The sequence below is a fragment of the Bos indicus genome, chromosome 21, assembly GCF_029378745.1.
Source record: "Bos indicus isolate NIAB-ARS_2022 breed Sahiwal x Tharparkar chromosome 21, NIAB-ARS_B.indTharparkar_mat_pri_1.0, whole genome shotgun sequence".
Classification (NCBI taxonomy): domain Eukaryota; kingdom Metazoa; phylum Chordata; class Mammalia; order Artiodactyla; family Bovidae; genus Bos; species Bos indicus.
The window spans coordinates 66,733,158-66,753,851 of NC_091780.1; the positions used below are offsets into that span (position 1 = coordinate 66,733,158).

Below are 20,694 nucleotides of genomic sequence, written 5' to 3' on the forward strand. Positions count from 1 at the left end.
CGGAGAGCGTTAGGGCACGTGAGGCGCCTCGGCCAATGGCCGGGTGGCCTGGAGGGCGGCGGGGCGGGGCGGGGCGGGGCGGGGCGAGGGCGGGACCGCGCACTGGGGGCGGGGCCGTGGTGGGAGGGGCCGCGGGCAGGGGCGTGGCCGGAGATGGGGCGGGGCCGGCGCGGAGGCGGGCTGGGGGCGGAGCGGGGCCGCGGGACGGGGGCGGGGCCGGGCGCGGGGGCGGGGAGAGCTCTGGGGGAGGGGAGGGGCGGGGCGGGCCGGGGGAGGGGCGGAGAGAAGCCGCCGCTGCCTCCGCCGCCGCCGCCGCCGCTGCCGCCGCCGCGGCTGCCGCAGCCTCTGGGAACCTGGGAAAGGGGAACCGCGAGCGAGCGAACGACTCAGTCCCCGGGCGGCGGCAGCGGCGGCGGCGGCGGCGGCGGCGGCGGCCGGGAGGGGTAGGCGCGACGGCCGGGGCGGGGGCAGGCGGCGGGGGAGGCGGCGGCGGTCCGCACCAGCCATGCCGAATAAAAACAAGAAGGAGAAAGTGAGTCGGGTCCCGGGGCCGCCGGACGGGGCGGGCGCGAGGGGCAGCGGGGAACGGCCCGGGAGCGGGGCCCGGCGGGGCTCCCGGATCGCGCGGGTGCGGGGTGGGGGCGGGGGGCAGCGGGTCCGCCCGGGGCCTCGGAGCCCAGGCTGGGACCGGCCGGGGCGTGGGGGGCGCGGCCGGGGTTGGGGGGCGGCGCGCGCGATGGGCGCGAGGGGGCAGGTGGGGCCGCGGAGGTGGTTGACCCATCCTTGCCGGCGCCTGGACAGGGGCTTCCGAGGCCGGGGTGCAGGCGTCTCAGCAGAGACCCTCCGGCTGGGGAGGAGGGCAGCGAATGGACCGGGCTTAATGCTTGGGGAGAACGGTTTGCCCTCCGGAGGGACACTCTGGGGCTCTCAAATACTATTCTTATCCTGGGTGGCGGCGGCTGCGACGGCTGTGACTGTGCTGCGTTTGCATACGGGTGGGGGGGGGGTATGTTTTTGCTTCAGGTGGAGCTCTGTAGCGTTTCAGAATCACCCCGGATATCCTCGCTCCCAGAGTTGAGTGTGGGAAGGGGAAAAAAGGGTTGTGATGTGCATCTTTCAAGATGCCGAGAGCATGGTACAAATGTGCGTTTACCTGTTTCTGCTTCAAGTTTTGAGCGCCAGATAATGCAGACGAAGAAAACAAGGAGAATCTGAATTTTGGGTTGGCCGGTGGGTGTCACATCACAATCCTGGGTCTCTTAACCATATAAAGGAAGAAAGTCGTGACGGTATTGATGAAAACTATCAAAAGTCATAGTTAAATTGTCTAAATATTTATGAAACTGCATTTTGGTTTATTTGATGTTTCACAGTCTAAAAATTGAGGAGCCTAATTGATTCTGCTTGATGTTTCCCAGGAATCACCCAAAGCAGGGAAGAGTGGAAAAAGTTCAAAAGAAGGACAAGACATAATAGACTCAGAGGTAACTATTCTTAAGTATTGTTTCCATTTTTTTTCATAAACACCTTTTTAGGGTAGGAAAACTGAGGGTGAGAAAATCTAGGCTCTTCTGAAATGTTTCCCTGTATGAGATCTTTTACTTGTGTTGCTCATAGCCCTCCATTTTAGTTATTTGGGTTTGTATTATTTGTCTTTGGGGAAATAAGAATGTTTTCAGACCAGTTGTGTACGTCTGGCGCAGCTGGTATATTCAGGTTCACCACCTGAAATCTAGCAGCCCTGCTGTGGAGCCTGGCGTCAAGGACTCTTTCAAGACTGGGTTCAGGTTCCTTTCAGTTTTCCCATCCTCCCTCTTCCTTTGCAAGGGGCCAGGTCTGTCTCTCAGCTTCCCTGGTGGCTCAGTGGTTAAAAATCTGCCTGCAATGCAGGAGACGCAGGATCGATCCTTGGGCTGGGAAGATCCCCTAGAGGAGGAAATGGCAACCGACTCCAGTATTCTTGCGGGGAAAATCCCGTGGTCAGAAGAGCCTGGTGGGCTACAGTCCATGGGGTGGCAAAGAGTCGGCCACCACTGAAGCGACTGAGCATGCTCACAGGCAGGTCTGTCTCAGCAGCTCGTCCTCCCCCTCCTCCCATCACCCTTGCTTTCTGGGCTGCAGACTTTGCTGTGTTTTTCCCTGTAAGTGTCCTGTCCCATTAGCCTCTGTCCCTCACAGTGCTGGTATATTTTGGATTTTCTGGTATTGCTATTTTTGTGCGATCGTCCGTCATCTTTCACATTGTTTTTCTTTGTATTGGCCAGTTCTGACTTCTTTCGCTTCTTTCCTTTGGGCTTATTGAGGAAGCTGCCGGAGTGCTTTGTGGGGACTGTGTCTACCTGGTGGGAGCGTGCTTTGAGGGTGTCTACAGAGCCAGCGCTTGGCTTCACCCTTTCTTCCTTGCAACCGGTTTAGCTAGAGCACCTTGGGCTGAGGGTCTGGGAGCCGCACAGACCCAGGCAGAGCTAATGGGTGGTTTTGAATCCTTGGTAGCAGAGAAGCTGCTTAATTTGGTGTCATAGTTCTCCAGAGCTGGACTGTTTAGGTCCCTAGTCTTATCGCCAATGACAGTAATTTACAAGTGTCAGACCCTTTCCTATAAGCCAAATTAGAATAGAGTTCAGTTCTGTCTGGGAAGTAAGTTAACGGGCTATTATCTGCACTAGCCTTTTTTTTTTTTTTTTTAAATATATATAGCCCCAGGTTATCTTTTCCTTACCATTTGGTACCTTCTAAGTCTCCCTCCTCTTCAGGAGGTGGTTTACTCCAGCAAATCTGTTGCCCTCCCCAAAGCAGAAAACAGAAATCCAAAAGGTTCCTTAAATACCAGTGTCTTTGTGCCAGTCTTCCCCGTCCTTTCTTTATGGCAGACAGTCACGTTTCACTGAGGCGTTCTTGCATTTGACTTGGCTTACTTCCGTGTCACTCTTTTGACTAAATTGATTTAAATGAAATTTAGCTGCTCTGCAAAGGTATATGCCTTTTCTTTTCCCTTTTTTGGTTTGTTGCTCTTTCATTAAAACTGCTTAGTCTTCCGAGTGCTGCCCCAGACCTTTCTTGCTCGCATACCTGTCTCTGTTAGTGTTGCACACACAGAGATCAGTGCGTATGGTTCATTTATTCCTGTTTCAATGAAAAGAACCTGACTGTAAGGATGGAAAATGTTAAGTTTGAATCTGGAAAACAACAACAACAACAACTGCTCAGCAACTCAGCAATCCCAAAGCCACTCCTAAATCAAGTGTCTGTTTGAGGTGGATTGGGTTCTTAGACTGTCAGTGGCTTAAGAATCTTGAGGTGTGGCCTCCAGTGTCTTGAGTGTGATGCCCCACTTGTCTTTCTGTATTTTTTCCAGCGCTACTGTCTAAGAGCTGGAGCTACAGAGCTTGAAATTACCACTGAAAAGTGCTGAAATGTTGGGCCCTTCACTGCTTCCTCCTCAGGATCCCAGAGGCAACATGGCGTATTAAGCCTGACACTTGGCAGGTCCTGGGTATTTTGCAGGCGCACTAGCTGAGGCTCTTCTGTGCCTCTGAACTCTGGGCTGGCCGTTGCTTTCCCGCTGTTGTCTCTCTCCCCTCTGTATTCTTGTCCATCTTCACTTCTAGTCCCACCCCCTTAGCCAGTGCGATTTACTCACACGGGTGAATGAAACCATCGCACACTTTCTTCCCCTCCTGTCTGCCCATATTACTTTGAGCTGGAATGTTTTAACCTGAACGGTTCACATGGGTTTATAGTTTCCCCTGGGCTTCCCTGGTAGTTCAGTCAGTAAAGAATCTGCCTGCAGTGCAAGAGACCCAGGTTCGATCCCTGGGTTGGGAAGATCCCCTGGAGAGGGAAATGGCAACCTACTCCAGTATCCTTGCCTGGAAAATCTCATGGACAGAGGAGCCTGGTGGGCTGCAGTCCATGGGGTTGCAAAGAATCAGATACGACTAACACTTACTTACTTACAGTTTCCCACGCTGCTTTTGGAACCTTTCCGATGTCACATCACCTTCACGGTCGGCATTGGCTCACGTTACCCTGCAGACACACCTCCATTAGGACAGTTAGCACATCCTGGACCTCATAACCCGAGGGCTACAGAGCAGGTGCTCGTCCAGGGCAGACAAGTCGTCCCTACCGAGAACACTTAAAAGAACTTGGCCTAAAAAAAAAAAAAAAAAAAGAACTTGGCCTGCGGCTGACTCAGTATACCAGCCACTTCAAGTGTGGGGAAAGGTCTTTATACAAAGTCCTGGCTGGCGACAAGCTGGCCTCAAGGAAAACAAAGGAGCTGGTGGCTAGCATCGCAGACTGCTTTGGTTAGAATGGGGGCCATTTAACGGCATGAGTCTTTAGCAAGAACATGAAGTCCTTCAGGCAGGACAAGTGTGGCTGGGGCAGTGCCTCAGCCGAGGGTTCGTGAACACAAACGCTGACCCCTTGGTGCCGTCAGCAGTGGCACCTAACTTCCGTGGCCCTGGCTCCTCATCTCTAAAATGACTTGGTGAGTTTCACATTTGGCCATTTTTAACTGCATGGGATAGATCAGGCGTGACCCCTCTTGAAAGTTTTCCCCACAAGATATATGGCCAGGATATATCTCTCAGGGCAGCAAAATACCATTAAAAGTCATAACTGCTGCTGTATAACTTTTGTCTTTTAGTAGAAATTTCTACTTCTTGACTGACCTGTATTAGGTACATCTTTGATTTTTTTCTTTTTTGCAAGTAGATTTTTTTTTCCTCCTTTCAAACAGAATGGTTAATGTTTGACTTGCCTTTCCATAAGTGTCCTGGGAATCAGTTTCCATCCATTACTTCCTGCTGGTTTATTTCAAGCATGCTTTTAAGGAGTGAGGACAGATGAGTTCACGGGGACCTTGACCTTGTAGACCTGTGGCGATTGACAGAGCGAACTCGTCCCTGAGCAGCTGTCCTCAGTCAGCATCAAGTCTGTAGACACATAGCTATGCTCGTTGGATGAGCATTTAGAACCCTAATAAACCGCTTGGAGAGTCCCAGAGTCCACTGCAGAGGATCAGACCTCGCGACTATATGCTTTGTTATCGTTATTTCAATTTGTGTACTGTGTCCAAAGTTACGTTTTTAAAAGTGTTGATGCTTTCTGTAAAGAGATTGGTTGTAAGCACATTAAAGGTCGTTTGAGTGTTGTTCTCTGGTCATATGTCTTCCTTATCCTGTTTCAGCTCAGTTTTGTTTGAAAGTCTCTACAGCAACTCTTACATAATATCTGTTGCTGAAAGAAAAGCTGAACAGCCCTCTCTCCTAACCTGTGAGCTTTTTCTGACCCCTTCCACCTTCAGCAGTAGCTCGTCTTCCTCTCTGTGACCTGTCCCTTTGCATTCCCCACCCCCTCCCCTCAGGGTTCTTGAGACAGGAAGCCAGACTTGCTGGGGTCCCGTCAGCATCGGTGGTAGAGTCCTGTTTTAGAAATTTAAACTGAAATTTTAGAGATGCTTATTAATTCATCTAATAGTGACAGTAACGCCCATTTTTTGTTAACAGGAATAACGTTTTTGTGAAAGATGCCTGTCCATGAAAAGTTTTTTGACTCTCCAGTCACATAACTTGGTAGCAGGCTTTCTGAGCTGCGTAAGGTTGGAGATGGACGGCGAAGTAGTTGTGCTTTCGGGGGGACAGCTGTGGTCCTCCCCTCCCGAGAGGAGAGTCCCCACCTCCCGTCCCCAGAACACCAAAGCCTCTGTGTGGAGGCTGAATTCTCAACTCAGGCTCACTGGGGGCTTCCCGTGCCCCTTCTCCCATCGTCATCTTACCGATTTTTTCCAATACAACCGCAAACTGGCCTCCAGGGACACTCGGAGAGGGCTCCAAGGAGGAGTACTTTAAAATCTGTTTTGATGGGACTTCCCTGGCCGTCCGGTGGTTAGGACTCTGTGCTTCCACTGCAGGGGAATCCCTGGTCAAGGAACTAAGATCTCTCATGCCGCTGGGTGGGGCCGAAAAAAACAACTTTTTAAAAATTCTTATGTAATTATTTTGTTGTTAGTTGTTCAGTTGCTAAGTCACGTCCAGTTCTTTGTGACTCCATTGACTACAGCACGCCAGGCTTCGCTGTCTTTCACTATGTCCCAGAGTTTGCTCAAACTCATGCCATCCAACCATCTCATCCTCTGTCGTCCCCTTCTCCTTTTGCCTTCAGTCTTTCCCAGCATCAGGGTCTTTTCCAGTGAGTGGGCTCTTCACATCATGTGGCCAGAGTATTGGAGCCTCAGCTTCAGCATCAGTTCTTCCAATGAATATTTGGGGTTGATTTCCTTTAGGATTGACTGGTTTGATCTCTTTGCTGTCCAAGGGACTCTCTACAAGTTATTTTGTTGGGAATGGGAATTCCGCATCATCATTCCTTAGGGCCCAGGTGTCCAGGAAGATGGCGGCTCTGCAGAGAGGACAGTCGGATTGGTAGGATGTGGGGTCTGGAGGTGCCAGGAGTCACTGTCCTCAGAGAGTAAGACTCCCTGAGCTGTCCCCTCTCTAGCGCCAGCTCCTGTCCTGTGCTACAAGCTGGACACTTGGTGGGCACAGAGTGCCTCCCACCAGAGACCCACTGCTCTTGAGAGGGCAACCCAGCCTCAGCACTACAGCCATGGGGGGCCAGGTGCGCCCCTGTGGTGCTGCCCGTGGTGCTGTGCACTCAGGAGCCCCCCCGGGATCCTTGGGCAGCCCCACTAGGTGCCAGCAGCTCCCCATCTCCAGCAGTGATGAGCAAAAATGCCTCTTAACATGGCCCAGTGTCTCTTGGAGGCCAAAATGGCCCCGTGTCGCAGCCACTGCTCTAGAAAGCTCTCTGCACAAATTACCCACTCTTGCTTGTGAGTTGTGCCTGGCACACTGATGGGAAGAGCTGTGCTCAGATAGAGGGGCACCCACACCCCTTCACACCCTTCAGAATTCATGAGGGTCCCTGAGCGCTTTGACTGAGGTGGGCTATAACTACGTATTTCATATCAGAAACTAAAAGAGAAAATTTTTTGTTATGCGTTAATTTATTTAATACCTATACCACACCTATGGCGTGTTGCCATAAACAGAATATTTTTCATCAGGAATGACTGTTTACAAAAGTTCACTAGGAAAAATGGCATTGCTCTGTGTTTCTGCAAATCCCTGGAATATCTGGCTTAACTGAAGATAGCTGGTCTCCTGAGTCTGTGCCTGCATTCTGTCTGTTTTGATATCATATGTCAGTAGCAGGCAATGGCACCCCACTCCAGTGCTCTTGCCTGGCAAATCCCATGGGCGGAGGAGCCTGGTAGGCTGCAGTCCATGGGGTCACTAAGAGTCGGACACAACTGAGCGACTTCCCTTTCACTTTTTACTTTCATGCATTGGAGAAGGAAATGGCAACCCACTCCAGTGTTCTTGCCTGGAGAATCCCAGGGACGGGGGAGCCCGGTGGGCTGTCGTCTATGGGGTCACACAGAGTCAGACACAACTGACGTGGCGTAGCAGCAGCAGTAGCAGCAGCAGTCCGGTAGCCTGTGAGAAATCAGCAAAGTGATGGTTATAAAGACAAAGCATGTCTCAATGTTACCATAAAAATAGGAGACCCCCCCCCCAGGGGCCTCAGGGAGCCCGCTCGGAAACCTGATGTTTAGACTACTCCTCTCATCCCTTTCCTGCTTTCGTCTTTGTATCTCCAACTCAAGTTCATTTGTTATGAAATTTAGAGGAAACTTTTTCTCACCATCCTGGAACATGTTTTTTCCCTGTCTTTTCAATTTGCATAGCAGTTATCTGCTCTGCCAATTGTTTACCATGTATAGTGCCTTGGACAACTTTAATTTACCTGAGATTTACCTCCCCACTAGACCGAGACCTCGAGGCCAGCACTTTAACTGGATTCTTCTTTGCACTTGCCAGATGTGTTAGGAGTCAAGAAGTACTGGAGTCAAGAAGTACTTGTTGGTGGATTTTGAAAGTGTTCAGGAAGGAAGAGAGCTTCGAATCAATCAGCTGGCTGTTTTCTTTCTGATTCTGTAAATTTGAAAGAAAAAAATCTCTCTTGGTAAGAGGCTTATTTATGTATCGCCTCCTTGATCGTCTAAGGGAATTTTAATGCAGAATTTTCATTCAGTGTAATTTGTTTCAAATAAATAGCATTATATTAGAGCAGAAGATTGGGCCTTCCCAGTGGCTCAGCAGTAAAGAATCCTGCAACGCAGGAGCCACAGGAGACACAGGTTCAAACCCTGGGTTGGAAAAATTCCCTGGAGGAGGGCATAGCAACCCCCCCAGTTTTTTTGCCTGGAGAATTCCACGGACAGATAAGCTGGCATGCTACAGTCCATGGGGCCACAAAGAGTCGGACATGATGGAAGCACCTCAGCACACACACACACAAATCTGAAGCTTATCGTCTTAGGTGTTTTTTCTGATGTTTCTAAAGATTCTTGTAAAAGGTTTGGTTGGCCCTTGGATAACATGGGGGTTGGGGTGACTGTTTGCACAGTCAGAAATCCCAGCATAACTTAGAGTTGGCCCTTCTTATCCACAAATCTGGGGTGCTTTATCGTTCTTTTTAAATTTATTTTGGGAATATTTCTCAGTAGATCATACGTATTTTATAAGTTGTGTGTGTACATATATAGAAAGAGAGACAAAAGTTGGAGTGTGTCTTGTCCTGTAAAGACGCTGGGGAAGACGAGAGGGAGGCCCTCGTGTCACCCATGAAGCGTGTTTTCTGTTATTTGTGAAGGGTCACAGCTGTTGCTCTCAGACATTGAGTAGAATTGGGGGTAAGTTGGCCCCCGTCGTTCGCACTCAGCAGCCGCTGAATGGATGGGTCCAGGTGGGGCACGTTCTTGTAAAGAGCTCCCCCTACAGCCGTGGGCGAGGAAAGCAGAGGGTTTAAAGCAGACCCAGGAGCCCCTGAGCTCATGTGGGACGCGGGGTGTGGCGGTGGGCGTGGGGAGTGCCTCGTGGGTAAAGCCATCGGAGGTCAGTGAGCACCCCCTCCTCTTCAGTAAAAGCTCCTCTGCCTGACGAGTTAGCCTGGAACTGACTTGTGTGAGATAACAGGAAGCATCCCTGTTTGTAGGAGCTCCTGGGTCAGCCTTCTCCCAGCGAGTGCAGGCCCGGAGCCCTGCCCATGGCGGTGGCGAGGTCACCCCCCGGCGAGGAGCGCAGGGTGAGTCAGTCTGCAGCAGCGTGAATCACGGGGATCTTTTCCTAAGTCACAGGGAAAATTCCTCTGAAAGATGGCAGCTCTCACAGCATCTCCGGTGTTTCCTTAAGTACTGGGCACTTGCCCAGGTCGGGACACGATGCTGTCTGGCTTGGCCCAGCGTTCTGGTAACAGCCTGGCGTCTTCCTGTCCGCCGGTGGTGTTGAGCCAAGTCTCCCCAGGCCCTGCTTGTAGGTCAGCTTCCAGAACAGCAGCTGCTGAGACATGCTGCTTCCCAAACCCCGGGCACGGCGTCATCTTCGTTTTCTCCACCTGGGGGCGGGAGAGAGCCGGCCTAGAAGTAAACGCTCCAAGAGGGGAGGAAGAAAATCTCTCAGTTGGAGGACTTCATGTTTTCCTCTATCATGATGGAAGCGTTGGTTGCTCAGTCGTGTCCGACTCTTTGCAACCCCATGGACTACAGCCCACCAAGTTCCTCCATCCATGGGACTCTCCAGGCAAGAATACTGGAGTGGGGTGCCATTTCCTTCTCCAGGGGGGTCTTCTCGACCCAGGGATCGAACTCGGGTTTCCTGCATTGCAGGCAGATTCTTTACCGTCTGAGAAGACTTTATCATAAGTGGGTTTTTTTTTTATATCGATTTATTTGACTCCAGCAGCTTTAGTTCCCGCATGTGAGAGCTTCCCTGCGTCATGTGGGATCTAGGTCCCTGACCAGGGACCAGACCCGTGCCCCCTGCGCTGGGAGTGCAGAGTCTTAGCCACTGGACCACCAGGGAACCCTATGTGTGTTTTTTTAAAGATGAGCTTGAGCAAGGCTCTAAAGGGGCTTTGTGTGTGCATGCTAAGTCACTTCAGTCGTGTCCGACTCTGTGCAACCCCATGGACTGCAGGCCACCAGGCTCCTCTGTCCATGAGATTCTCCAGGCAAGAATACTGGAGTGTGTTGCCATTTCCTTCTCCGGGGCATCCTCCCGGCCCAGGGATCTAACCTGTATCTATTACACCTCCTGCGTTGGCACCACCAAAGGGGCGCTGCTGCTGCTAAGTCACTTCAGTCGTGTCCGACTCTGTGCGACCCCATAGACGGCAGCCCACCAGGCTCCCCCGTACCCGGGATTCTCCAGGCAAGAACACTGGAGTGGGGTGCCATTTCCTTCTCCAGGGCATGAAAGTGAAAAGTGAAGGTGAAGTCGCTCAGTCGTGTCTGACTCTTAGCGACCCCACGGACTGCAGCCCACCAGGCTTCTCCCCATGGGATTCTCCAGGCAAGAGTACTGGAGTGGGGTGCCAGTGCCTTCTCCGAAAGGGGCGCTAGTTCCGACCTGAAGCTGGTTTTGGCCGACGGGAGTAGCAGTGTGCCTGGCACCACTGAGGCGTTAGACCTGCGCCGCCCAAGAGTTAGCTGCTCGACACACGCAGCTACGTGTAAATTAACAAAAATGAATCAGATTCAGAAGTTCAGTTCCTCAGTCACACCAGCCGCATTCCACGTGCTCAGTGGCCACATCTGGCCATGGGTGCCCTGCTGGACAGCACAGGGAGCAGGTCCCACTTCGCAGGAAGTTCTGCTGGACAGAGCGGCCTCAGAGCCCAGCAGCAGCTTTCAAAATACTTCCAGTGTGAGCGCTTTGAACTTGTTAGCTGTCCCTCTTCTTACTATAAAGGATCAAACCTAGGATTAAATTTAAGAGACAAGAAGACATATAAACTGACCAAAAGAGCAAATGGGTAAAATTAGAGAAAAGAGGCAGGTGACAAGGGGCTGTGAGGTGGGAAAGAGGCCCCGCCTACCTTCTAAAGCCCCACCCCTGGTGCTCAGCCCGAGGCCACGCCCTCCCCATCAGAGTGGACCCAGGGAGTGGACCCAGGGCGGCCCCGGGGGTAACAGCAGCCTCGTGTCCTTCTCGTCTTTCTTTTTAGACATTTATCTTCATTTGTGGGTTGCGGGTGGCGGGGATCAGAACAAACTTGGTTTTAAAAAAAAGAGAGTCCAGAAGTCTGCAGTTTCGCATTTTCCTTGATCTACTCTGAACCCTGCATCCTAGAGCAGGGCTAGTCTGGTTCCTTCCAGATCTAACGGGCGCAGTGCTGCATGCTGAGAGAGAGAGCCTGGGCTCTAAAGGGCGAGGCCTTTCTGCTTGCGGGGTGAGCCTCATCTCTCCCAGAGTCATCTTCCTCCCCTCAGCTAGCATTCTCTTGGTCTCTTGTCTCTCTCTTTCCTTCCTGACACATTGTCTTATTTTATTCAAATACCAGTCTGCTCACACATAGTCCAGGAACACCCACAGAATTGTTGTTCAGTTGCTCAGTCGGGTCTGACTCTCTGAGATCTCAGGACTGCAGCACACCAAGCTACTGTGTCCTTCACCATCTCCTGGCGTTTGTTCAAACTCATATCCTTTGAGTCGGTAATGCCACCCAGCCATTCATCCTCTGTCGTTCCCTTCTCCTCCTGCCTTCAGTCTTTTCCAGCATCAGGGTCTTTTCCAATGTGTCAGCTCTTCACATCAGGTGGCCAAAGTATTGGAGCTTCAAATTCAGCATCAGTCCTTCCAATGAATATTCACGGCTGATTTCCTTTGAGATTGACTTGTTTGATCTCCTTGCTATCCAAGGGGCTCTCAAGAATCTTCCTCAGCACCAGTTTTTCGGCTCTCAGCCTTCTTTATGGTCCAACTCTCACATCCATACAGGACTGCTGGAAAAACCATCGTTTTGACTATATGGACCTTTGTTGGCAAAGTGATATCTCTGCTTTTTAATATACTGTCTAGGTTTGTCATAGCTTTTCTTCGAAGAAGCAAATGTCTATTAATTTCATGGCTGCTGTTACCATCCGCAGTGATTTTGGAGGCCAAGAAAATAAAGTCTCTCACTGTTTCTATTGTTTCCTCATCTATTTGCCATGAAGTGATGGGACCGGATGCCATGATCTTACGTTTTTCAATGTTGAGTTTTAAGCCAGCTTTTTCACTCTCCTCTTTAACCTTCATTAAGAGGCTCTTTAGTTCCTCTTCACTTCCTGCCATTAGAGTGGTATCATCTGCATATCTGAGGTTGTTGATATTTCTCCCTGCAGTCTTGATTCCAGCTTGTGCTTCATCCAGCCCAGCATTTCACGTGATGTACTCTGCATATAAGTTAAATAAGCAGGGTGACAATATACAGCCTTGACGTACTCCTTTCCCAATTTGGAACCAGTCCATTGTTCCATGTCCGGTTCTAACTGTTATTTCTTGACTTGCATACAGGTTTCTCCCATCTCTTTAAGAATTTTCTACAATTTGTTGTGATCCACACAGTCAAAGGCTTTAGCATAGTCAATGAAGCATATGTAGACATTTTTCTGGAATTCTCTTTCTTCTCTGTGATCCAGTGGATGTTGGCAATTTGCTCTCTGGTTCTTCTGCCTTTTCTAAATCCAGCTTGTACATCTGGAGGTTCTCAGTTCACGTACTGTTGAAGCCTCTCTTGGAGGATTTTGAGCTCTACCTTGCTAGCATGTGAAATGAGCACAGTTGTATGGTAGTTGGAACATCGATGTAATAAAGCAGATATAATCACATATGAAAGATTGGTCTTCAGACATCATATCCAGTGATGCCACACTTGCCCACAGTCTCCCCAACATAAAGCCATAGTCACGCCTTGGTGGCCACTAAGCCATTCACAGAGCTTCCTTAACTGCACTGTCCGAAGCTGCTGGTCTGAATAGCTGTAGAGATCTCAGCAGGAGATGGAGGAACCAGCTCAACCTTGGCATAGCACCCAAGCGTGGCCAGTCCAGGCTTTGAGTAAGTCACAACAGCTTTGACCATGCCGCGGCCTACCCGCAAGGTTACTGACAGTCTGGACTGCGGTTCTCTGGTGGAAAGCACGTCGCCCCGCCTGGCCAGCCGAATGGCCATCGTGTTTTATGTTGCAGGCTTCTGTTCAGTAGATGCACTCAGTCACCCAGCAGGCACGTTCTGAGGCCCCGCTGCGTGCTGAGCACCACCGCAGGTGCTGGGATTCGACGCGGGACACAGCCGGGCTCCCGCACGCGTGCAGCTTGCTTTCAGTGAGCGCCGTGTACTCTCTTGTACCTGAGGGGCAGCGGCTGCGCGGGCGTGGGACCGCCTCGTGCTGGGCAGAGCTGCGGTCCCGGGGCTCCGGACACCAGCAGCTCCCGCTGGTCCTCGTGACACCGAATCCAGGTGTGTCACGTGTCCAGACACCCCTGGTGGGCAGGACCACCTCTGGCTGCCCTGCGCTGGAAACCAGGAGGCTGCTGCAGGTGGTCAGGGACAGTCTCCCCAGGGGGACGAGGGCAAAGGTGAGACCCGAGGGTGCAGAAGGAGCCAGAGATGCAGAGATCTGGGAAAGGGTGTTCCAGCCAGAGGAAGCAGCTAGTACAAAGGCCCAGGCGGGAGGGAGCTGGGTGTGTCCACCAGAAAGAAGGCCAGCCGGGCTGGAGAGAAGCGAAACACGTCGAGGAGGAGTTTGGAAAGAGGGCGCACAGGCTCGCCCAGCAGGCTCTCAGGCTTATCCGCAGCACCTTGGATTCTTACTCTAAGATGATGGGGTGAGCAGGGACGTGAGATGATCCAACCTAAGTGGTTCCAAAGACCTCTGCACCTGCTGGGTAGGAACCAGAGGGCCAAGAGTGGGAACAGGGAGGCGCGAGAGTGGGACAGGGAGGCGCGAGAGTGGGACAGGGAGGCGCGAGAGTGGAACAGGGAAGCGTGAGAGTGGGACAGGGAGGCGCAGGAGTGGGAACAGGGAGGCGCATTTCAGGTTGAAGACCCAGCCCCTCAGATGCCGGGGTTCCTCATCCACGCTTGGGAGGATGAGGCTGGGCCCGGCTGGCCGTGGGCATTGCACTTGAATGGGCTTGTCAACTGACCGCTGGCTTCACAGGCCTGAGCTGCGAGCTGGCCCTCGTGGCTTCTGACCCCTGAAGGAGAATGCAGACAGCTGTGCTCTGCGGGGCCGGCTCCTACCCTCGCAGCCTTCGTTTTTTCCTGGACAGTCTGGTTTCTTCGGAGAATGCCTTTCTTCCCTCACAGACAGCCGGTTCTCCAGTGTCACGCACACGTGGTTCAGTAGCTGTGGATGGTCAGCATTCAGTCCAAAAAGTAATCTCCTTTTAAGCCCCATATCTCTTCTTTTAAAGTTTGTTTTGTTTTGCTTTGTTTTTGGCTGTGCTCGTGGCGTGTGGGATCTTAGTTCCGCCCCCAGGGATCGAGCCTGTGCTCCCGGTGTTGGACACACAGTGTTAACCACTGGGCTGCCAGGGAAGGCCCTTTAGCCCCAAACTTCACTCCTGCGCACACTGCCCAGAATTTCTGAGTCTGGGGGCTCTGTGGAAGCAGGTCACCCGCCTTTTCCTGCCAGCCTCACCCGCTGTGTGGTTTCCAGAGCGAGGTTGCCCGGGTCTCGCTTCGTTGGCCCCACCCCTCCGTCTGCTTTCTACTCTCGAGACATCTGGGGAGCGAACGCTGTCTCGTCCTTAGATGCCCAGCGACTCCTCATGCAGGTCTTGTGACTGGAGGCTGTGACTTTCACGCCTTCACTGTCACGTGTTTAAGACCTACACCGTTAAGTGTGAGTGCAGGCCTGACCTCCGTCAGGAAACTCTCTTCTGTTCTTCCTTCCTTCTCACCCCTCAGCCAGGGGTAATTGGCAACTACTCATCGCTGCCATTGTAGCAAGTGAGCAGCCATGGCCAGTAGGTGAATACATGGGTGCGGTTGTGTTCCAGTAAAACTTTGTTTGCAAAAACAGGTAGGTGGCCAGATTTGGCCCATGGGCCATAACTCACTGACCCCTGGCTTAGTGGACTCCAAATCAGGTTCCGTGCTTAAGAGAAACCCTTTGGTGAGGGCACTTACGCTGCCTGGTGAGTTTCTGGGCTCTGCTCTGAAACCTGTGGAGACTGTGCTCTGTGAAAGAGATATGAAAGAGTGGGGTCTTTGACCCCACTCCCCACCTAGATGCCATTGAGAGGCCAGTGATTTGGCCCTGCTCAAATGAGTGATAAATGTCTTTCAGCTAATTGTGAATTTTTTAATTGCAGTGTTTGAATGGCAGGAAAGAGGTGCTTGTTTAGGAGTGATCCCCTATATGGGGAAACATCTAGGAATGAGGCTTTATCACAAATCCAGTTGTCTGTTTTGCTGTTTGAATGAAATATCTCAGAATACTAAGAAGCTGACAAATACCCATATATCTGCTGTCCACATTCTTCTTCACTCTGATTTTATGGGGGTGCAGTTGCCTGGCTGCATAGAAAGTTGGGGATTTGGGCATATTGCTGGGTCCAGAGACCTTCAGACTTGATGCACCCCACGTTAGAAACTGCTGGGGACCGCTTTTCCTGAGGGTGAGGAAGCCCTTCCACCTTCCGAGGTGCAGCCTGGGCTGCTTGCAAGACCTGGGAAGGGGGGCGTCTCGTGCCCCCAGCAGACATGCCTCTTGCTGTGCCCCTCCCTGGGGGCGCAGCAGTGTGCAGGGGCTGGGCATGGGGCGCCTGACAGACTCCCCCTCCCAGCCCTCCAAGACCCCACTGCCAAGGCCTCAAGGGTCCCGACAACCGGCAGTGATAGACACCCCGCCCCCCAGAGTCCGCGCAGCCCTGCTGTAAAGAGGCCCTGAGCTGAGAAGAGTGGGCCTGGCACCCGCTTCACTAACGGGGCTTCATGCGAGTCTCAGGGCATCCCGAGGCCCCCACGTCCCACCTGGAAACGCAACTGCCTCTGACGTGGCAGTGGGTGTGTGCACCCTCGCTTCGGAACCTCCGGAGCCCGCTAAATTGCAGCAACGTCCAGTGGAAGGAAAAGGGCAGCTCTTTTGATAAATAATTCTGAGTTTGATAAACTTCCCATCGGGACTTCTCTGGCCGTCCAGTGGTAGAACTCCATGCTTCCACGGCAGGAGGCGCAGCTTCCGTCCCCAGTGGAGGAGCTGGGATCCTGCGGGCCACACAGCGCGTCCAAATGTTAATAACGATGATCGTTTCCCATCACTGATCCAAAACAAACGAGGCTGAAGCCAGTCTTGGAGCACCTCTCACCTCACTGAGTGAATACGTAAAAACGAAACTGCCCATCACCTCCTTTCCCGGAGTGGCAAAGAAGGGAAGAAGTTAGTCTGCTTAGATCTTACCCAAGTCAAGTAGCTTAGACAGTATCGTTCTTCTTTAGAAAAATTTCTTGTAATTCCGAGACGGACAATCGAGTTTTTATTTTGCGTGTAAACACCTGAACCGAGGAAGCAGCCCGTTGTCTGTCACTGACTGTTGAGCCGACTCGAGCGCCTTCTCGCGCCAGAGCCCAGAGCAGCCTTGGACGTGCACGCCCGCGACTCCAGGGCTGCTGTGAGTGAGTCCGTCTGGAAGGATGAAGGCCCTTTGGGAGCGCTGGGTTAGCGGCTGTGGCGTGTTTCTCTCTCTTCCACACTGGTTCCTCCCTTGTACATGACTGGCACTGTCCTTGACATGCGCTGGCGTTCACAGTTCAAAAGTCCAAGAGCTGCCAGTCTTCTTTTGGAGGGGAGACCACCGTCCCAGCGCCAGACCCTATTTAGAGGTCAGTGGAGGATCACAGGACAAAGAAGCTCCTGGTTCTGCCTGGGGTGAGGGCAGGGGGTTCCGTAAACAAGCCAAAAAGGAACAGATGACATCCTTTTTTGTATGTGGTAAAAGATACCCAACATGAAACGTACCCCGAGTGACGCTCTGTATGCTCACCGTGCTGTGCAGCCGTCACCACCGTCTAGTTGCAGACACTGTCCTCACCCCCGAAGGGAAGCCCCTAAGCGTCGAGCCTTCGCTTTTCACCTCCCCCACTGCCAGGCCCTGACAGCCACTCACCTGCCGTCTCTCCGTGGATTTTCCTGTTCTGGTTGCTTCTTACAGGTGGGATCATACAATTTACGGCCTTTTGTGGCTGGCTTCTTTCATTGCACATGGTGTTTTCAAGGTCCATCTGTCTTGCAGCCTGTCTCTGTACGGTACTGCTTTTCGTGGCTGAGTAATACTCCGATGTGTGGATATGCCATATTGTGTGTTATCGTTTGAGAGACACGTGGGCTTTCCTGCCTTTGGTTGTTGTGAACAGTGCAGCTGTGAACACTGGTGTGCAAGGTTTTGCTTCACACCACTTTTTCAGTTCATTTGGCTATATACCTAAGAGTGGGCAAAAGTCCCTTTTGCCAAGTGAGGAAACATTTTCATAGGTTCCAGAAATTAGGATATGAGCATTTTTCGAGGGTCACTGTCATCAACCTATGTATATACATCAGCCCTATAGTCAGAAGTTCAAAAGAAGATGCAGGGAATTAGGTGTATCTGTGAAATCTCCAGAAAAAGAGCATCGCTGGGGTGGGATGTAACCACAGACTCCAGCGGCTTGTGAGCGATTGAGTTGTTTTCTAGTAGCGTGAAAGAGACTGTCCCCGAGCAAAACTTGCCTTTTTCATGTGTATTTTTCCCTTTCTAATTGTGCTATAAACTACAACTGTTTGACATACATATTTGTTTTTGTCTTCATTTTGGAAACAGATTCCCAGCAGGAAAAACAGCCTTATTGCTGCCCCGTCTGCAGCGTCTAGTAAAATAAAAGTACCAGCCCCTCAGCCCATAGTGAAGAGAGACAGACGGCAAAACTCTTCCAGGTTGAGCGCCAGCAATAACAGAGAACTTCAAAAACTACCATCTTTAAAAGGTAATTTTTATTATTCATCTTGTGAAAGTTAAAGTTTGCCCACGTAGGGGTAAGGAGCAACGTTTTGATGGTTTGCTAGCTTCTTATACTTTTGCTGTGTTTAAATTCTGTAGGGTTATTTTTTCTTCTTTATTGAGTTTTTTCAGGTTGAATGCCACTAACTTAACCAACTAATATTTCAAATTACAGAGCTGTTTACGATGAAAATGTAATCGTGAGTACATTACGGGTGTAAAATACTTAACATGCACAGAGCAAAGACTTAAATCTTTTCCTGTTCATTGTAATTCAGCTAGCCAGTTTTCTTTCAAGTAATTCTCCTCTTTCGTTGGTCTTAGAACTCTGGAAATCCAGAAAGGAGTTACCGCAAGTAGAGTAATTGTAAAAACTATGGTAGAACCTCTTCATTGTTCTGGTGCTGGAGAAGTAAGGACGATAGCAATAGTCTTTTACAGACTTTCTCCTTCTGGGTCACTTGGGGATTACCTCTACCCGGGGTTTCCTGCTTGAGGTTAGTCAGGGAACAGTGCTCTTTGCTTCAAGTTTCCCCCCAAAACAGCCCAGCCACCCCTTTCTGTCTGGGGGGTATTCAGTCCCTGAAAGTGCTTCTCTAGGAGATTTTGAGGTCAAAGTACATAAAATCTTACTGGGGAAGCAAGGTAAGGGCCCCAAAGTCGAACATGAACCTCTGAAAAGCTCTATGTTTGCTAACATATGAGACTAGTGTAGTAAAGCGTCAAACATTTTCGTATCTTAAATTCCTGACACCGGGTCTTCTGCGGTGAATTTTCCTCGTGTGTGAACTTGCAGCGGGGAGCTCGTCATCTTTACAGCTGTGTTCCCACGCCTTCCGCGTCGCAGGGCAGAGAGCCGGAGCTCAGTATAGATGTATAGGGAGAGAGGGTGGATGGAGAGAGGGTGGATGAGGAAGAATGGATGGAGGAAAGGAAGGGAGGACAGAGAGGGGGGTGGTGGATGGAGAGAGGGTGAGTGGAGAGGGGTGGGGGAGAGAGGGTGACTGGAGCCAGAGAGGAGTGTGTGGGAGAGGGTGGATGGATGGAGGGGGTGGAAGAGTGGGTGGAGGGAGGGATTGATGGATTCATGGATGTACTTCTGACCCCTCACTTGCTAGGGATCCAGGCTCTCGTCTCACTGCCTTCTGCAGAGCTGTGTCTGGCTTGCATTTCGTTTAGCTGTGTAGCAGATAGCGTGCCTAGTAAGTCCTTCTGGAGGAGTCTTCCCTCCTCAATAGCATGCCTTTCTGGTGCTGTTCAGCCATTCACGGACACCGTGTGGAACACCCCCACACCAGCCCTGCTCTAGGTTCTGGGGGTGCCCCATCCAGAAAACCCCAGGGCCTGCTCTGCTGGAGCCAGCACCTCCCCCACCAGCGGGACCCCTGGGAGCGAGTGAAGGGCCACCTGCTGTCCCTGCTCCCAGGGCCCTGCAGAGGCCCGGCCAGAATCCACAGCTGTCCGGGGTGGACAGGCTTCCCACCGCTGTGCTGAGCCTTCTGGCGCAGGAGCTGTCCCCAGGGCCTGTCCTGGATGGAGGTCGGCCCCTGCCCACGAGGCTGTGCCCTGCCAGGTCGACCCCTTCCCTTCCCGTGCCCAGAAAGACACACCCACTTAGCCCGAATCTCACCCTGGCCAAGCCGTACCCCTCATCACTCTTGTGTGGTGAGTCTTTTCTGGCTGTTCTAAAACATTAGTGCCTCTGTAAGCATGTCAGAGCAACTTTCGTCTGGTTCAGAAAAAAATAGGAATTGACTGGAATTACATTAACGATATAATTACTGGCGGAATTCTGTTTTGATGATACTCTACCCATCTAGGACAATGGCATGCTGCCTTGCCTTTTCAGCTCTTGTTTTCTGACTTTTCATAAGGTTTTATGATTTTTCCTGGGATTCTTTACCCTTGCGTTAAATTTCCTCCCAAGTGCTCTCTAGGTCTTGTCATTCTTGCGTTGTGTTTTTTCCATTTATGCTTCTAATTCGTTCTTATTAACCAACAGTGAAAAGCTGTTGGTTTTTTAATACTTTCTTACTCTGTCACCAGATTTTCTTATTAATCTTAGTAATGTTTTTATTAGCATCCGTATATATGGTCCTGTCATTTGTAATTAGGTATTTTTCTCTTCCGGTATCTGTACCAGCAAATACTGCTGCTCTTAGTTTTATTTTGCTTTCAGCCGGGACCAGTAACACACAGATATCAGAGGTGAGAGCGTGCCCGCTGTGGTCTCCCATTTGGGTGAACGGCTTCAGCTTTTCCTCGTTTCTCGTGAAAACGGCCCTCAGTTCAGTTCAGTTCAGTCGCTCAGTTGTGTCCGACTCTTCGAGACCCCAGGAATCGCAGCACGCCAGGCTTCCCTGTCTGTCACCAACTCCCGGAGTTCACTGAGACTCACGTCCATCGAGTCAGTGATGCCATCCAGCCATCTCATCCTCTGTCGTCCCCTTCTCCTCCTGCCCCCAATCCCTCCCAGCATCAGAGTCTTTGCCAGTGAGTCAGCTCTTCGCATGAGGTGGCCAAAGTATTGGAGTTTCAGCCTCAGCATCATTCCCTCCAAAGAAATCCCAGGGCTGATCTCCTTCAGAATGGACTGGTTGGATCTCCTTGCAGACCAAGGGACTCTCAAGAGTCTTCTCCAACACCACAGTTCAAAAGCATCAATTCTTCGGCGCTCAGCCTTCTTCACAGTCCAACTCTCACATCCATACATGACCACAGGAAAAACCATAGCCTTGACTAGATGGACCTTTGTTGGCAAAGTAATGTCTCTGCTTTTGAATATGCTATCTGGGTTGGTCATAACTTTTCTTCCA

At 51.3% G+C, this 20,694-nt stretch overlaps 1 protein-coding gene and 1 long non-coding RNA gene across 8 annotated transcripts in view; one reads left to right on the top strand and one right to left on the bottom strand.

Annotated features, from left to right (window-relative positions):
* Positions 1-293: 293 nt before the first annotated feature.
* PPP2R5C (protein phosphatase 2 regulatory subunit B'gamma) overlaps positions 294-20,694 on the top strand; it is a 140,391-nt gene continuing 119,990 nt past the window's right edge. For 6 of the 7 annotated variants that reach the window (XM_070775743.1, XM_070775749.1, XM_070775746.1 and 3 more), the window contains exons 1-3: positions 294-532; positions 1,419-1,484; positions 17,702-17,864. In XM_070775743.1, the coding sequence (XP_070631844.1) occupies positions 506-532; positions 1,419-1,484; positions 17,702-17,864 (256 nt within the window). In that variant the 5' untranslated portion in view covers positions 294-505. Of the gene's footprint in view, positions 533-1,418; positions 1,485-7,925; positions 8,038-17,701; positions 17,865-20,694 lie in introns of those variants that run through there. The other variant, XM_070775752.1, reaches the window with a different exon arrangement.
* The window catches only part of LOC139178264 (uncharacterized), a 36,232-nt gene continuing 22,488 nt past the window's right edge, over positions 6,951-20,694 (bottom strand). Inside the window, exons 2-3 of the long non-coding RNA XR_011562727.1 lie at positions 7,819-8,006; positions 6,951-7,508 (exon numbers count right to left, since the gene is read on the bottom strand). This is a non-coding gene — a long non-coding RNA (uncharacterized lncRNA). The remainder of the gene's footprint in view (positions 7,509-7,818; positions 8,007-20,694) is intronic.